General features: G+C 54.3%; 1 protein-coding gene across 3 annotated transcripts in view; it reads right to left on the bottom strand.

The window, feature by feature from the left end:
* The window catches only part of RASGRF1 (Ras protein specific guanine nucleotide releasing factor 1), a 102,541-nt gene that overhangs the window by 20,138 nt on the left and 69,355 nt on the right, over positions 1–13,048 (bottom strand). For all 3 annotated transcript variants that reach the window (XM_043434494.1, XM_043434495.1, XM_043434496.1), the window contains exons 17-22: positions 10,732–10,902; positions 10,157–10,263; positions 9,625–9,737; positions 7,195–7,255; positions 3,274–3,377; positions 1,709–1,793 (exon numbers count right to left, since the gene is read on the bottom strand). In XM_043434494.1, the coding sequence (XP_043290429.1) occupies positions 1,709–1,793; positions 3,274–3,377; positions 7,195–7,255; positions 9,625–9,737; positions 10,157–10,263; positions 10,732–10,902 (641 nt within the window). The remainder of the gene's footprint in view (positions 1–1,708; positions 1,794–3,273; positions 3,378–7,194; positions 7,256–9,624; positions 9,738–10,156; positions 10,264–10,731; positions 10,903–13,048) is intronic.

Here is a 13,048-nt window from a genome sequence, read left to right as displayed (position 1 = left end):
AGTGACTAACACTGATAGAGATTAAAACCAAGAACAAGATTCACTATTACCATCTCTGTTGAAGACTGTGGTCCGGGGGCCAGGTCTAGAGGCACCCAGAGTGCAAGTGCATGCACCTGAAGGTGAGAAGTTCCTTAAATTTGTCCCTGAGCACTTCATTTGACTCATACCAGTTTCAGCCCTGATCCTGGAGATTCCAGCCAGTACCATTCAATAACACCAAGAAGACTTCCCTGGTGGTCCAGTGGTTGAGAATCTGCCTGCCAATGCAGGGGACACAGTTTCGATCTCTGGTCTGGAAACAGCCCACATGCCACTGGGCAAAGAAGGCCATGTGCCACAACTCCTGAGTCCAAGCTCTAGAGCCCGTGCTTTGCAACAAGAGAAGCCTATGCACCACTACAAAGAATAGCCCTCATTCTCACTCCAACTAGAGAAAGCCAGGGTGCAGCAACCAAGACCCAATGAGGCCAAAATAAGTAAATTAAATAAAATTTTAAAAATTTAAAAGAAGATTTGTTTTAAAAGGTAAGACAAAGAATTAAGGCCAATAGGGCTGGAACCCAGCAAAGACAAAACCAAACCAAACCCTGTGTCAGGGAGAGATTAAGAACCAGAGTTTCAGGCCATGATTATCACCATCAAAGGGGCACCCCTTCTGTGCACCTGAAAAAAAAGGTGAATTTTTAACAGAGATGGCCACACGCCAGGTGGTGATGACGGCAGTCCTCCGCAGGAGGTGGATTGTGTGGGTTCAAAGTGGGCTCTCCTGCTGATGACTGGGGATGAAATTTAACCTCCTCAAACCTTAGTTTCTTCATCCATAACAGAGAATAAGATGAGGCTGATGAAATCCTGAGCACAGTGCCTTGCAGGTAGTCAACATGTAATAAGTGCTCACTCCATCGTCTCGTCCTTCACTTACTTGAGTCCTGGGCACACAGTGGGGGAGGGTGGGGGGGGGAAGAGGGACTTTTTTGCTGCCTCCTGCTGTGGTTAGAGTTGTGAGTCAGGTGTGGTCAGACTCAGACCTCGTGTGTGTTTCCTGAAGGCCCCGTCCACTTCATCACGTCCTCTCTCCTGCCACACATGCTGCTTTCCACTCTGCAGCTGTGTTTGTGACAGGGCTCCTTCTCCGAGCTCCGAAGCCTGGATTGTCTGTGTTTCCTCCCGGGATGAGGGTGCGCCCCTGGCTGTGGTTGGCGTCATGTGGCTTTGACCAGGCAGTCAGGACAAGTGGGATCATGCGCTCCCACTTCCAGCCATCAAAGGCTCTTGTGTTGATGATTAAATGCAAAGGAATGAAGATGCTAAGTGCAGACGCCCTTGAGGTTGTCACGAGGCCAGGAGTGGACGGGTCCCTGTGGTTCAAGCGCTGGAACTAGCACAGATGTGGGGAAATCAGGAAGGGATATTTTCCCCAGGACTGGGGCTTTGCAGGGGAGGAAGGCCATGAGCTACCAGACATAGGTTAGGAGACCTCAGGCATTTGCCTTTCAGAGTCTTGGTGTCTTCATATCTAAAGGGTGATGACAGCCCCATCTTTTGGGATGAGTGTAAACTTTGAAAGAAATTATTTTGCATATAATTCACAGGCTCAGAGAGGACCCAGCTGCTATGGATCCAGCAGGTGTACAGCCTGTTCTGAGGGTCCCACCAAAGAGAAACCTGCAGAAAAAGGCACTGCACCCCCCACCCCTATACTCACATCATTGAAATGCTTAGTGGTTTTCATGATATAAGGGGTCCTCTCATTCTTTTCCAGTTTCATCCACCCTTGTCCGAAGAACTCCCTGTAGGAAGTAAGGGAGAAACCCAGAGTGGGTGGGGTTAGGTTTGTTCTTACTGATTTCTCTTCTGAGTTCTCTGCTTTTTGAAGTGGTCATTACTGGGAAGTGACTTTCTGCAGAGCCTTTGAGAGGAGGGGACCCTGGGGTCAGGTCTAGCTGTGCCCCATATCAGCTGTGTGGCTCTGGCTAAGCCCCTGGAGCCTCAGTTTCCTCATCTGTGAGATGGGAATAATGACAATACTCTTACAGGGTCATGGAGAGGCCGAACTGAGATTTGGTGCTGAGAGCACGTCAGGTCTGGTTTTGGATCTTGCTTCTGACAGGGAAAACCCTCCATTTTAAAGTCACACTGCAGACTTTGGTCTGCAGAACAGGAAGGACAGAAGGCCACAGAAAGGGCCAGACAGACAGATAAAGGTGCCTACAAGCCATGCCACAGCGTGTTCTGGGAATGGCGACCTCACAGGACCACAGGCTGTCCAGGCCTCCAGGACAAGCTCCTTATTTGACAGTGACCGTGACAGAGTTCCATGGGCAAGAGTGAGCAGTAACTACTGCCTCTACGCCTGGGAGATGTGGCAGGTTTATAAAAGGCTGACACTCCACAACCAGCAGGGGCAGCACCCGTGTCAGAGGGGGCCTCTGTGTGTGTCCGGTGGGGCTACCTTTCTAGAAGGCAGAGATCCGGAGTCCTGAGATGATTTATGACCTCAGAATTGGTGACTCCAATTTCAGGAAACCATTCTAGGACACTTGTCAGAAACCCAGAGATACATTTAGTTATGAAGAGGCTTTTTGACCTCCACCTTTAAGTATAAAAGTGAAATCTGAAAACAACCTCAAGGCTTGGTGCACTGCTAGGGATACAGTGTACTTAGTAAAGGTGGTGTTCACAGATACCATTTTGGCACAGGGGCAGATGAAGAAAAGGTGATATAAATCATGTAGGTGGTACAGTTACGACTACCTGGGAGTGACTGACTACAGGCCAGAGGAGGTATTGATCAGGCCTTGGGGCTTCTTCAAAGGCCAGAGCTGTCCCCAGAGTCCATTCTTGCACATGCATACACACAGACACATATACATGCGTGTGCACACATTTGCTCACACGTACATACGTGCACATATGTGAACACATACTCTTTCTAGACCTCCAGAAAAGGAGTACGGAGTTAGAGATGCTTCTGGAAAACTGTGTGTGTATATCCATGTGTATGTGTGTGTGTGCGTGTGTGCATGTGTATGTGTGCGTGTGTGCAGATGTGTGTGCGTGCACAGGTGCAGTTGGTAGGGAAGGAGGGAGCCTGGAGACAGGAAGGGACAGGAATCCTTCATCATCCCTGCCGGCACATGCATTTATGCTTCTCTCTGTGGAGCATCAACCATGCAGCTCTGGAAATCTAGCGCACATGCTTCAGGAGGGGGACTCAGCTGTGATGGTGCCTGAGGAGGAAGGCGGGGGCTGGAACCCATGCCCACTCACTCATAAGGGATCTTCTTGAAGACGAGGTGGTCCAGCAGGGTCAGTTGCTCCGCAATCTCCAGGGCTGAGTGGTTTTCAAAGGGCTCGGCCTTCACGCCTTCAGCCTGAGAGGAGCAAGGTCCCAGTCAGGCCCGCGAGGGGCCCCTTCTGGCTTTGGAGCCCCTTCCTAGAGGGAACATCCATCTCGATTCTGGTAAGTGGGAGGGTGAGGCGTGACTGGGGAGGCTCCCCCTCCCTGGGAGACTGGCCAGCAGGGGACGGTGGGAGCTGGGAACCATCATCTGCTGTGCCCCGTCTGTGTGTGTGCGTGTGTGTGTGTGTGTCTGCAGGCCTGTGCTGCGCTTCAGTCACTCATGAGGTCATCCTTACGCCAACACACGGGTGAGACCACAAAGGCGTCTGGAGGTTAATGACTAGCCCAAGGCGCTCAGCCAGGTTGATGGGGACAGAGCCCAGGCCGTCTGATTCAGGCTGGAACCTGTTTCTTCCTTTGGGTCCTGTCTGTCCACACCTGCTTCACAGAACTTCCTTTTAAATTTCCTTAGGGGAGGACTCACAGGTGCAATGACCTCCTGTACCCCCGACCCATGTCCACAACACAGCTGCCTGCCTTTGTCCTGGGTACAAGTCCCTGCCCCAGGGCCACAATGGACACCACGTTTAAAGGTGACCACTCCCCAAGCCCTCGACTGGGGAAATCTTCAGGAAGCACTCTAGGGAAGCGATGTCCCCATGGCTGGGATCAGACAAGAGGAGGCCTGCGGCCCAGAGGCCTCTGGGAAAGTCTGGTGGATCCGGAAAGGGTAACTGGGCTCTCATGGGAGGAGAGTCAGGAACATGGATGCCCCTGCTCCCCTCCTGGGTGCCGACTGGGCTGTATAGGAGGAGACAGCTAGCTACCCCACCCAGAGGGCCCAGCCAGTAGCATTAATGACAAGGAAAGCGGGGGTGACCCCGTGTCAGGGGAACAAGCCTCCATCCTGGACGGAGTCTTCCTGCCTACTTCTCAGCAAACGGTCATTGAGAACCGCCCAGGCAGATCCTTGTGAGAAGAAAAGACCAGAAAACACAGTCCTGGCTTTAGGAGCTGCAGGCACAGGCTCAGAGCAGGGATAGAGTGTGGGCAAGTTGAGGAAAGAGCTCCTACTGCAGTCTGTGTGTGGTGTGTGTGACATTGTGTGTGTATGTGTGTGGTGTGTACATGTGTGTGATGTGCACATGGTGTGTGTGTGGTATGTACGTGTGTGTTCATGGTGTGTATGGAGTGTACACGGTGTGGCGTGTACTCGTGCATGATGTGTATGTGTGCATGGTGTGTGTACATGTGTACTGTGTACATGTGTGTGGTGTGTACATGTGTGTGGTGTGTATGTGTACATGTGTGTGTGGGGTGTGTGTGCGGGTGGTGGGCATCCATGTACTCCCCCCAACAGAGTCGCCCTGGGCCAGGCATGGTCTGGGCAGAAGTCCAGATACAGGAGCCTGGGTGTGGGGACACGATGCCATCAGGAATGACAGATCTCAGGAAGGCAGTGGAGACGTGGGGATGAAAGTGGCATGGGCCACCTGGGATGCTCAGGACCCTCATGAGGAGGAGCCCCCAGCCTCTGAAGCAGGGGCGACAGGCAACCAGCACAGCCCGCCCTGAAGGCCCAGGCTTGTCCTGGGGTGAGGCCGTGAGCTGGGGTGGGTGCCCAGGGCATGGACACCTGAGGAATGGGCCTGGCTTGGAGGCGCGCTGCCCAGGAGGAGCTGGCCGGCCCCCAGGAGGGGCAGGGCCTGGAGCAGAGGCCTGTGAGCATCGTCACAAGAAGCCCCACTGCTCTCTGGAGGGCCCTGGGACCTCCTCCAGACTGGACGTGCCCCACGCAGGCCCTCAGATTCTGGGAACCACGTCAGGGTTGCAGGAGGGGAGCTGGGGGTGCAGCTGGGTGGGCGGCCGGCCCTTTGTTCTTGAAGAGACTTGGCTACACATGAAGTTGGAACGAGGGCCCTCAGGCTCTTGACGGGTGAACGTTCCGGTCAGGCCCCTATTGGGAAACACAAGCAGTGTGGCTGCTGCCTGAGTGTCCTGGCCGGGGTCCTTGGGCGGGTGCCTGGGGCACAGCCCTGTAGCACTGCTCTTGAGGTTGGGGTGCAGGCAGGGCGCCAGCTGCCCCACGGATGGCTGTCCCCACCCCCAGGGCCAAGAGAACCCACTCTAAGAGTCAGGAGCGGGGATGGGAGGGAAGCAGTGGGTGCAGGACTCAGAGGCCTGAGTCTTCCCATTAGCTACTCTGAACAGGCTGGATATCACTCAGTCTGATGAGTGGGCCTCCACCTCCGGGGAGGTCAAAGGTGGCCCTGAGCTTCCTTGATCGCAGTGAAGGGCAAAAGGGGCCCAGAGGGGGCCCAGCCAGGTCCTGGAAGCACATAGACCATCATCCCTTCCACCGCATGGAACCCTGCCTCGAGCTCTGCCCGGGGTCCCCTCACTGCCGGGCAGGTGGCCACCTACCATGACCTGGCCACCTACCACCTCCCCCTGCTTCAGTTGCCTCATCTGGAAGATGGGGATAAAGATACAGATCCACAGCACTATTGAGAAGAGTCCTTAAGACTCTGGCACACAGTGGGGAGCCTGTCCACACCAGGCTTGACTTCTTACCCTCCTCCTTCCAGGGACAGGGTGAGCAGAGACAGAGGCGGCTGGTTAGGGGAGAGATGAAAGCAGAAGATGAAGAAAACAGAGGAGTTGGTGTTATCGGTTGAATCTCCCTCCCCCAAAATAAGGTAAGTCCCCTACATATGAACCTTCAAGCTGTGAACTTTCAAAGAGGTGAACATGTGTTCGCAGGTCCAGTCGTGTGAGTTAGTTCACGTGTCTGGTGTACACTATCACATGCGTGCATCCTACAAGTGGTTGTGCTGTGTGTGTTTACTGTGCAGTCCTATATAGAGGACAGCAGGGCAGTGTCTTTATTTCAAGTCCAGGATGTCCAGAAGCAAGCAAACAAGCAGAGGTGAGGAAGCTGGTACTACTGTACTTTTCAGGGTACTGTACTGTAAGATTAAAACGGTCTTCTTTAATTTTGTATTTGTTTCTTACGTATCATTTGTGTGAAAAGTATTATAAACCTATGACCTACAGTACTATATAGCTGACTGTGTTAGTCGGGTACCTAGGCTGACTTTGTTGGATTCATGAACAAGTTGGACTTAGGAGCATGCTCACAGAACTCTTTTGTATGTAGGGGACATACTGTATGTTGAAGTCCTCAACCCTGGGACCTGTGACCATGAACTTACTGGATATAAGGCCTTCAGAGATGTACTCAGGTATGATGGGGTCACTAGAGGGGGCCCTCATCCAGTATGTTGTTACTGTTGGTCAGTTGCTCAGTCATGTCTGACTCTTTAACACCCCATGAACTGTAGCACACCAGGCTTCCCAGTCTGCCACTATCTCCCTGAGTTTGCTCAAGTTCATGTCCGTTGAGTCGGTGATGCTATCTAACCATCTTGGTGTCTTTCTAAGAAGGGGAAATTTGGACATAGGGCCGACACACACAGAGGGAAGAGGACGTGGAGACAGCTGGGGAGGAAATGGCCATGTGATAACCGAGGCAGAGACTGGTGATCCTCTGTTATGAGCCAGGGAATGCCCAGGGCCACCAGACATGGAAGAGGCCCAAAAAGACCCTCCCCTGGAACCTCCAGATGGAGCATGGGCCCAGCAACACCTCAATTCCAGACTTCTGGCCTCCAGAACTATGCGAGATGAAAATTCTGCTGTTTTAAGTGCCCCATTAGGGGAGCTCCAGGAACCAATACAGGGGATGACTGAGCTCCACTGGGGGGTCTTGGGGGTGGGATCCTGGGAGCCAGGTGGCCAGGGAAGGACAGACTTGGCCAGCGAGCGAGAGGGCAGGCCTGGCTCACCATCTGTGTGATCTCCTCCAGTGTGATCTGGTTGTCACCCGGGTCATCCTGGGTCAGAGTCCTGGGGGGTGAGAGGGAATGATGAGCCCCGAGAAGCTGGTGACACCCCTTGCCTTCAGGCAGTCCCCTTCCTGCCCCCACACGCAACCCGCCTCTGTCTCTGATCTGCCATTTCCAAGGCCAGGAGCCCCCTTGCCCCTCTCTTGTCATTGATGTCTTCAATGATTCAGCTCCTTGACCCTCCTGGATGGGTGAGGCCCCCTCCTGGGGCTCCCTCAGCTCCTAGGCTTCCTGTGGTCTCAGCCCTAGGCTCCCCAGCTGGGAACGGCCATGCCTGTGCCTGGTCCACTCCTCCAAATCCACCAGGAGCCTCTGAAAGCAGGCTGGTGTCCCTTTTGTTCCTGTAGCTCAGGTACCTGGGGCTGGGCTTGGCATGTGGCCGATGCACCGGCCGGTGGGGTGATGGGACGAATGAGTGGAAGGAGCTTCAGGCTGGAGCATCAGAGAGGCCAGAGGTGCTGGGGAGCCTTCCAGACAGGGCAGGGGGAACAGGGGAAAGCAGCAAGGTGGTGGTCAAAGGCCCAGAGGTGGGAGGCCATTCACAGCGACTGAGCAGTGGGTCCTGAGCACTGGTGGGGATGAGGGCAGAGCTCCTGCGTCAGGCCAAAATGCTGAGCCCTCACTCTGACAGCAATCGTGAGTCTGGGGGACGGGGCCAAAGAGCCAGGCCATGGCTGGGGGACAGTCTGGAGGCCATAGGGCCTGGCTGAACCACCCACACTCTCCCTCCAAGGAAGCAGACCCACAGCTGGGGCTCTCTGGGTCCACCATCCACACCAGGGCCCACTTGACTCCCTGCATTCAGCAGCAGTCCAAACAAGCTCCCTGTCCGAGGGTCACTTGACCTGACTTGACCCGTAGACCTAAGGTCTAGCACAGTCCTGCACGTCTCCTAGGATGAGAAGGAAGGGCATGGAGGACCTGGGGGCTGACTGTGTGTGTGCACGTGTGTGTGTGTGCGTGTCTAGGCAGTGGGTATGGCAGGGAGGGTGGTCTGGAAGCGATGCTAGGATGTGGAGCCTGCAGGAATTATGGGCCTGTAGCCCGGGCCTCAGGAAAGCAGACTGGATGGTCTGGCTGGAGGAAGCCTGGAGACTGGGTTGTCAGCCAGAAAGTGGATGCAAGTCTATGACCACGGGGCAGGGAGAGAAAGCTGAAGCCGGACAGGAAGTGAGGTCGGGAGGCCTAACCCTGAGTCCAGGCACCTGGGCAGGGCCAGAAGGCAGCCTGAGTCAGCAGGGGTGGGCGGTGGGTGGACCAGGGCCTGCGTCTGACACCCCTGAGACCTGCAGAGGTGATCTCACCGCAGCCTCACCACAACCCTGGAAGTGGGTGTTGTTCATCCATTTTACAGAGGCAGAAAAACGAGGTTCACAGACAGGACTTGCCTGAGGTCACACAGTGCATCATTCAGCCAGCAGGGCTTGGATATTTGCCGCCTGACCTCTGACCTCTGCCAGGAGAGGCCCAATCTGGCACAGGAGGAAAAAGGATAGGTCTGGGGACAATTTAATTCAATTCGACCATATTCCCTGGAGCACCTGGAGACAGGCTTGCCAGTGCAATTGGACAAAGCCCTCCTCCATGACAGTATGTTCTTTTAACAAAATTTTGCATTTTAGATTTTTTTTTATTTCAAAATTTTTATCGGGATACATTTGGGTTACTTTCTGCTGTACAGCAAAGTGAATCTGCTATATGCATACACATATCCCCCCTTTTTTGGATTTACTTCCCATTTAGTTGAATCGGGAATGTTCTTTAAGCTGCCCCCTGTGGAGGCACCAGCTCCCTGTGGCTCATGTGACTCAGGAACTAGAGTTTAAATTGTATTTAATCTTAAATATTTATTTTTATTTATTTGGCTGTGCCAGGTCTTAGTTGAGGCACGTGGGATCTTTAGTTTTGGCATGTGGGATCTAGTTCCCCGACCAGGGATCAAACTTGGGCCCCCTGCATTGGCCGCCCCCCTGCCACCCTGTCTTAGCCACTGGACCTCCATGGAAGTCCCTATTTAATTAATTTAGATTTAACACCCATACGTCACTAGTGGCTATCACACAGGTCAGTGTGGAATAGCTGGGTATCAGCAGTGGGTGTGGATGGGGAAGCAGGCACCATTCTTGTCTTCAGGTCTGAGGTGGGTAGGTAGAGGGGAGGACACACATGGAAAAGCCACTCCAGATCTTGGTTGCAGGGGTGTTGTCCAGCCCCCAGGCTGCCCAGGGCTCTGAGATCCTCCCAGAGCAACGGCCTGAGACAGTCCTCTGGTCTGGGGAGGGCCCTCCTCCCCCTTGCCCCCCGCCTCTGGCTGGCCGTGCGCAGGCAGAGGGCAGGGCCCCCGTTCAGTAGGCTGTCCCCAGCCCCCACCTGATGATGTTGGCTGCAGCCTTCCGCTCCTGGGTCAGGAGCTCTGGGTCATGCATGACCTCCTCCAGGAAGCTGATGACCTTGCATTTGAGCTCGTCGTTGGTCTCAAAGTCCTGCAGGGAAGACAGGAGGGCAGCTCTGGCTACTGTTCCAGCTGCCCTGAGGTGGTCCCTGCTTGGCCAGGGCGGAAGGATGCAGGGTCTGCCCACTCAGGCTTCCTGCCTCATCTCCCTCTTCCCCAGCTGCCTGCCAGGCATCAGTGGAGCCGACTGATCTGGAGGTAAAAGGCGCTGTAAGGTCAAGGAGCATCCCTTGATTGCTACAGCCCTAAGCCAGGCCCTGGGAGGTAGCCTTGATGTAGACAGAGGTGGAGAGCAGAGGCCCCTTGTCCCCTTGGAATGTCCTAGGTCCCCTTGTAGGGGATCTGAGCAGGCCCTCCCGAGAATATCAGGGCAGCTGGTTCCTGGGTCAATGATCTTGGGTCCCCAGCAGCTCGCCTGGATTGTGGGGCATCCCTGGGGGTCCCACCCACCTGAGAATGCTTGGACACCCAGTGTCGGAGCACGTTCAGGACGCGGTTGGTGGCTGCTCTGCGAATCACAAATTCCTTGTCTCCGTTTCTCTGGTCGGGGGGGAAGCCTGACACACAGGTGACAGAGAGGGGAGAGGGTAGTGAGGATAAGACACCCCAGATCTGGGGGAGCCGGGGGAAGGACGGGGGTTCTCTAGGTGGGGGATGAGAAAATATCTGACAACCAGCCCAGGTTCTGACCAAGGAGTCCGGATGGCTCAACTTCCTGTGGACACAGTCCATACAGGCCCGCTTCTCCCGGACCTCTGCAGCTTTCAGGGGCCGCTGGAGGATTCTGGCGGCCTTTACTCCACCATGAAAGTGGGAGACAGAGCAGGTGGCCGAGCATCCGTCAGGCAGTGGGCTTGACTCCAAGCAAAGGTTTGCCAAGTCGCAGAGCGGATGGGTGGGGAGGAAGGGGCCCCCAGGCAGGAGGCTCAGCACTGCCAGGGCCTGGGGCAGCAGGCACTCCATATCAGAAGGGGGACAAGCCCCTGGGGTGGTGCTGTCATCAAGGTGGTGAGCCAACCCTGTACCTGCACTGGCCAAGGACATCCTCCGGTACTTCTCCTTGTTCGGGGTGCCCTCGTTGGCACCCGCAGTTGCTATCGCGAAGGCAGAGGCTGCTGACAGGGCGCTGCGGTTACTGTCCAGCTCACGACAGGAGGTCATGACCACTCCATTATTGTAGGAGAAGAGGGGGAACTCTGTGGGGAGCAGGGGATCAAGCCTCAGCCATCGCTGATCCAGACCTTGGCTCAGGAAACCATGGGTCTCAAGGCTAGAAAGGCCTCTGGACAGGCAGGCTGTGTTCACTGCAACCAGGGCTGGTTGCAGGTGGCAGGTGCTAACCAGGTGGCAGGCATGGGGTCTGGTCTCCTGCTGCGGTCCCTGGGGAGGGACACACCCATGCCACTCTGTGTCACCCCAGGGCTGCCTCAGGGCAGAGAAAGCCCCTGTCTGCCTCCTTCTGCTTCTCCTGCTGAAATGAGACGGTCCCACCAGCCCTCCTGCTTCTGGAGAAAGTCCAGCCACCCCTTGCATCTCTTTGCAGCCCCAAACTTTTTACCTTGTAGGCTCAGCTGGGCCCAGGCCTACTCAGGGACAGCCTGGTGTATTATCTCACCCTTTATGCCTATTTGGAATGAACACATAACCTGTGCAAAGCCTGACATGGATAACTCACACTGACGGGCTCCCTGGCATCATCGTGGGGGTGGAAAGAGCACCGCAGTCCAAGTCCTCACCCCCCTTACTAGCTGTGTGGCCCTGGGTAAATTACCTAACCTCTTTGAGTCTACGTAATCTCGGGATAATACCTGCTTCAAAAGGTGGATGTAAAGATTAAAGGAGTTAACACAGATGAAAGTATTTAGTACTGTGTGAAAAAAAAATATATGAAAAGATATATATATATATATATATATATGTGAAAAGATATATGAAAAGATATATATATATGCCCATGGACTTCCTGGTGGCTCAGTGGTGAAGAATCTGCTTGCCAATGCGGGAAGATGCAAGTTTGATCCCTGGGTCAGGAAGATGTCCTGGAGGAGGAAATGGTAACCCACTCCAATATTCTTGCCTGGGAAATCCCAGGGACAGAGGAGCCCAGTGGGCTACAGTCCATGGGTGGCAAAGAGTCGGGCAAGACTTAGTGACTGAACAACAACACATATATGCCATGGAATATCAATGCAATAACAATCATCATTTTTTTTTAAGCAGTGATATTAGTAGAATCTCACTCTAGAAACCTTTAGCTTCATCTTGGAGAAATCTCTGGAAAGCAGCCATTCTTAGGACAAAGTACTAGTCCTTAGGCACTGAGGAGCAAATGATTGATCTTAAAACTCAAGGCTTATTTCTGGAACTTGGCTGTCTGTGAGTTCTGCTTCCATGCAATGTCCTGGCAGTCTCTCTCTGCTGGTGGGTGACCCTGTGACTTACTGGGTCTCCTGGGAAATCGGGGAGTTTGGGGTTCAGGCTACGCTTTGTATGTGGGAGCAGGGGCTTGAGGAGGCAGCTGGAGACACAAGGGGCTTCTATGAGCTCATGCCTCAACTCTGGGCTCGTCAGAGTGCCCCCCGCCCCTGCCCCTTATGTGTGGGGAGGTGCTTTACGGGAACCAGAGACCTGGATGGCCCCCTGAGAGCCCTCCTGGATCTTGGGTCTGAGACTTGGACCCGGCATCATCACAACCTCCCAGAGACTCTTCCGTCAGATGAAAAACAGGAAGGCCCCGCTGCAAGGTGTCACATGATTAAAGAGCCAACACAGAGCCTGACGTGTAGCAGCAGCTCAAGAAGCTCCTTCTGGGTCTTCCCTGGTCTTCCGGTTGGTTAGGACTTCTCCAGTGTGGGGGTTGCTGGTTTGATCCTTGGTCAGAGAGCTAAGATCCCACATGCCTCAGGGCCAAAAAACCCAAATATAGAGGAAATATTGCAACAAATTCAATGAGGGAGTCAGTGAGAGTCACTCAGTCGTGTCTGACTCTTTATGACCCCGTGGACTGCAACCTGTCAGGCTCCTCTGTCCATGGAATTCTCTCCAGGCGAGAATACTGGAGTGGGCAGCCATTCCCTTCTCCAGGGGATCTTCCTGACCTAGGGATTGAACCCAGGTCTCTTGCATTGCAGGAGGATTCTTTACTGTCTTGAGTCACCAGGGAAACCCGGATCTTCCATAAATGAAGCCAAAAGATGGGCCTTCCTGCCCACCTGGACAGGGTGGGTTACACAGCATTGTCTGAGGTCGGTGGGGGGACTGCCGAGAAGAACAGCAGCATTTCCCAGCCAGCGCTGCAGCCCCCAGAGTCGCCCCCAGGCTGGGAAGTGCAGCCGGGTTCCT

Source organism: Cervus canadensis, chromosome 17 (genome assembly GCF_019320065.1).
Source record: "Cervus canadensis isolate Bull #8, Minnesota chromosome 17, ASM1932006v1, whole genome shotgun sequence".
Taxonomy (NCBI): Eukaryota; Metazoa; Chordata; class Mammalia; order Artiodactyla; family Cervidae; genus Cervus; species Cervus canadensis.
This window is presented reverse-complemented; position numbering and strand designations above follow the sequence as displayed.